Consider the following 4,578-nt stretch of genomic DNA (forward strand, 5'->3'; position numbering starts at 1 on the left):
CCCATAACCCCCCATCTATGGGGCAGCCCCACACCTATGGGTCACCCTCCCATAACCTCCCCACCTATGGGGCAGCCCGATCACCCGTCCCATAACCCCCCATCTATGGGGCAGCCCCACACCTATGGGTCACCCCTCCCATTAACCCCCCATCTATGGGGCAGCCCCACACCTATGGATCACCCCTCCCATTAACCCCCCATCTATGGGGCAGCCCCACACCTATGGATCACCCCTCCCATAACCCCCCATCTATGGGGCAGCCCCACACCTATGGCTCACCCCCTCCCATTAACCCCCCCATCTATGGGGCAGCCCCACACCTATGGATCACCCCTCCCCATTAACCCCCATCTATGGGGCAGCCCCACATCTATGGGTCACCTCTCCCATAACCCCCAATCCATGGGGCAGCCCCACACCTATGGGTCACCCCCTTCCATTAACCCCACATCCATGGGGCAGCCCCACACCTATGGGTTCTGTCCATTAACCCCCGATCTATGGGGCAGCCCCACACCTATGGGTCACCCCTCCCCATTAATCCCCTATGGGGCAGCCCCACACCTATGGGGCGCTACCCCCTTTCCCAGCTCCGGGTGATAGCGGCTGTTGTAGGGCCGGTTCCTGTCATCCATGGGGCAGTGGGGGGCGGGGTCCCCCTCCCCCCACAGCCCCTCCCCCCTCAGCAGCTCCCGGCTCCTCCGCGCTTCCCGCGCTTCCCTTTGGAGGCGCTGCTGGCGCAGGCGGGAAAGGGAGGGGGAGGGGCGGGGTTTGGGAGGGGGAGGGGCTTTGGGTGGGGGTGGGGTGGGGTGGGGGAGGGGCTTGGGGGAGGGGGGGCGCAGGTACCAGGGGGGGGAGGTCATGGCCTCGGCTGAGCTTTGGCCTAAGAAGGTCAAGAGGCCGAGGGCCCGATCCTGGCGCTCCTGTTGGGGGAGGGGGGACATTGAGACCCATAGAGACCCATAGAGAGCCATAGAGACCCATAGAGACCCATAGAGACCCATAGAGATCCATAGAGACACATAGAGACACATAGAGACCCATAGGGACCCATTGAGACCCAGAGACCCATAGAGACCCATTGAACCCCATAGAGACTCATTGAGAGCCACTGAGACCCATAGAGACCCATAGAGACCCATAGAGACCCATAGAGACCCATAGAGACACATAGAGACACATAGAGACCCATAGAGACACATAGAGACCCATAGAGACCCATAGAGACACATAGAGACCCATAGAGACCCATAGAGACACATAGAGACCCATAGAGACCCATAGAGACACATAGAGACACATAGAGACCCATAGAGACCCATAGAGACCCATTGAGACCCATAGAGACCCATAGAGACCCATAGGGACCCACAGAGACCCATAGAGACCCATAGAGACACATAGAGACACATAGAGACCCATAGAGACCCATAGAGACCCATAGGGACCCACAGAGACCCATAGAGACACATAGAGACCCATAGAGACCCATAGAGACCCATAGAGACACATAGAGACACATAGAGACCCATAGAGACCCATAGAGACCCATAGGGACCCACAGAGACCCATAGAGACCCATAGGGACCCACAGAGACCCATAGAGACACATAGAGACACATAGAGACCCATTGAGAGCCATTGAGAGCCATTGACCCCATAGAGACCCACTGATCCCCATTGAACCCCATCGAGCCCCATTGAGACCCACTGAGCCCCACTGAACCCCATTGAGCCCCATTGAGACCCACTGAGACCCACTGAACCCCATTGAGCCCCATTGAGACCCACTGAGACCCACTGAACCCCATTGAGACCCATTGAGACCCACTGAGACCCACTCAACCCCATTGATCCCCATTGAACCCCATTGATCCCCACTGATCCCCATTGAACCCCATCGAGCCCCATTGAGACCCATTGAGACCCACTGAGACCCATTGAACCCCACTGAACCCCAACTGAGACCCATTGATCCCCATTGCCCCCCATTGCCCCCCATTGATCCCCATTGCCCCCCATTGCCCCCCATTGATCCCCACTGCCCCCCATCGCCCCCCATCCCCCCTCCCCCACCTTTTCCCGCCGTTTCTCCTCCTCGTGCTCCCGATTGGGGGCCGTGTCCACGCCCCCCCCGGCGTGGGGGGAGGGGAAAAGCTCCACGTGGGGGGAGGGGCAGGCGCCGCTCCCCTCCCCCACCCGCGCCTTCTTCCTTAGCACATTGGTCCTGGCCTGGGGGGGGGGAGGGGAGGGGGGGGAACCGCACATCAGTGGGGTGCAGTGACCCCCATAGCCCCATAACTGCCCCCATAGCCCCATAACTACCCCCATAGCTGCCCCCATAGCCCCATAACTACCCCACATAGCCCCATAACTGCCCCCATAGCCCCATAACTACCCCCATAGCCCCATAACTGCCCCCCATAGCCCCATAATTACCCCCATAGCCCCATAACTGCCCCCCATAGCCCCATAACTGCCCCCATAGCCCCATAACAACCCCCATAGCCCCATAACAACCCCCATAGCCCCATAACAACCCCCATAGCCCCATAACTGCCCCCCACCCCCTATAACTACCCCCATAGCCCCATAACTGCCCCCCATAGCCCCATAACTACCCCCATAGCCCCATAACTGCCCCCCATAGCCCCATAACTACCCTCATAGCCCCATAACTACCCCCCATAGCCCCATAACTGCCCCCCATAGCCCCATAACTACCCCCCATAGCCCCATAACTACCCCCCATAGCCCCATAATTACCCCCCTTCACCCCCCATAATTACCCCCATAGCCCCACAATTACCTCCCTTTACCCCCCATAATCACCCCCCATTACCCCCCATAATTACCCCTATTGCCCCCCACAATTAACCCCCTTTACCCCCATAATTACCCCCCTTCACCTTCCATAATTACCCCCATAGCCCCATATCTACCCCTCTTTCCCCCCCATAACTACCCCCCATAGCCCCCTAATTACACCCTTAGCCCCATAATTACCTCCCATTACCCCACAATTACCCATTACCCCCCATAATTACCCCCATTGCCCCCCACAATTACCCCCTTTATCCCCATAGCCCCATAATTACCCCCCATAACTACCCCCCTTTATCCCCCATAATTACCCCCATAGCCCCACAATTACCCCCATTACCCCCATAATTACCCCCATAGCCCCAAAATTACCCCCCATTACCCCCATAATTGCCCCCCATAATTACCCCCTTTACCCCCATAGCCCCACAATTACCCCCTTCACCCCCCATAATTACCCCCCATAGCCCCAAAATCACCCCCCTTCACCCCCATAATCACCCCCCATTACCCCCCACAATTACCCCCATTACCCTCCATAATTACCCCCCATAGCCCCACAATTACCCCCATAGCCCCATAATTACCCATTACCCCCCACAATTACCCCCATTGCCCCCCACAATTACCCCCATTACCCTCCATAATTACCCCCCATAGCCCCACAATTGCCCCCATGGCCCCATAACTACCCCGCATTACCCCCCACAATTACCCCCCATAGCCCCATAATTACCCCCCATAATTACCCCCCTTACCCCCATAATTACCCCCCTTCACCCCCCATAATTACCCCCATAGCACCATAATTGCCCCCTTTACCCCATAATTACCCCCCATTACCCCCTAATTACCCCCCATAGCCCCACAATTACCTCCCTTTACCCCCATAATCACCCCCCATAGCCCCACAATTACCCCTCATAGCCCCATAACTACCCCCCATAGCCCCATAATTATCCCTTTACCCCCAATTACCCCCATTGCCCCCCATAATTACCCATTACCCCCATAATTACCCCCCATAGCCCCACAATTTCCTCCCTTTACCCCCATAATCACCCCCCATAGCCCCACAATTACCCCCCCATAGCCCCATAACTACCACCCATAGCCCCATAATTACCCCCTATAATTACCCCCTTCACCCCCCATAATTACCCCCCATAGCCCCATAATTACCCCCTTCACCCCCCATAATTACCCCCATAGCCCCATAATTACCCCCTTTACCCGCATAATTACCCCTCATTACCCCATAATTACCCCTCATAGCCCAATTATCTCCCTTTACCCCCATAATTACCCCCCATAGCCCCACAATTACCCCCCCCATAGCCCCATAACTACCACCCATAGCCCCATAACTACCCCCCATAATTACCCCCCCTTACCCCCATAATTACCCCCCATAGCCCCATAATTACCCCCTTTACCCCCCCATAATTACCCCCATAATTACCCCCCATTACCGCCATAGCCCCCCATAATTACCCCCCATTACCCCCCATAATTACCCCCCCTTACCCCCATAATTACCCCCCATAGCCCCACAATTACCCCCTTTACCCCCCCATAGCCCCACAATTACCCCCATAACTCCCCCCCATATCCCCCCCTTTACCCCCCCATAGACCCCCCCCCTTCCCCTCAGTCACGTGGTCCCTCACGTGGGCGTGTCCTCACCTCTCTCTCCGCCCTCCTCGCTCTCTCCTCCCTCTTCCTCCTCTCCCTTTCGGCCTCCTCCTCGTC

At 57.1% G+C, this 4,578-nt stretch overlaps 1 protein-coding gene across 1 annotated transcript; it reads right to left on the reverse strand.

Annotated features, from left to right (window-relative positions):
- Window positions 1–581: 581 nt before the first annotated feature.
- LENG1 (leukocyte receptor cluster member 1) lies at window positions 582–4,572 on the reverse strand (the record flags this gene model as incomplete). Its single annotated transcript, XM_062627857.1, has 3 exons — window positions 582–926; window positions 2,080–2,235; window positions 4,513–4,572. Coding segments are annotated over 3 exons (561 nt in total), but the record flags the coding sequence as incomplete, so codon positions are not given.
- Window positions 4,573–4,578: the final 6 nt, after the last annotated feature.

Source organism: Pezoporus occidentalis, unplaced genomic scaffold (assembly GCF_034315485.1).
Source record: "Pezoporus occidentalis ecotype Australia unplaced genomic scaffold, CSIRO_AGI_Poc_V1 ctg3097, whole genome shotgun sequence".
Lineage (NCBI taxonomy): Eukaryota > Metazoa > Chordata > Aves > Psittaciformes > Psittacidae > Pezoporus > Pezoporus occidentalis.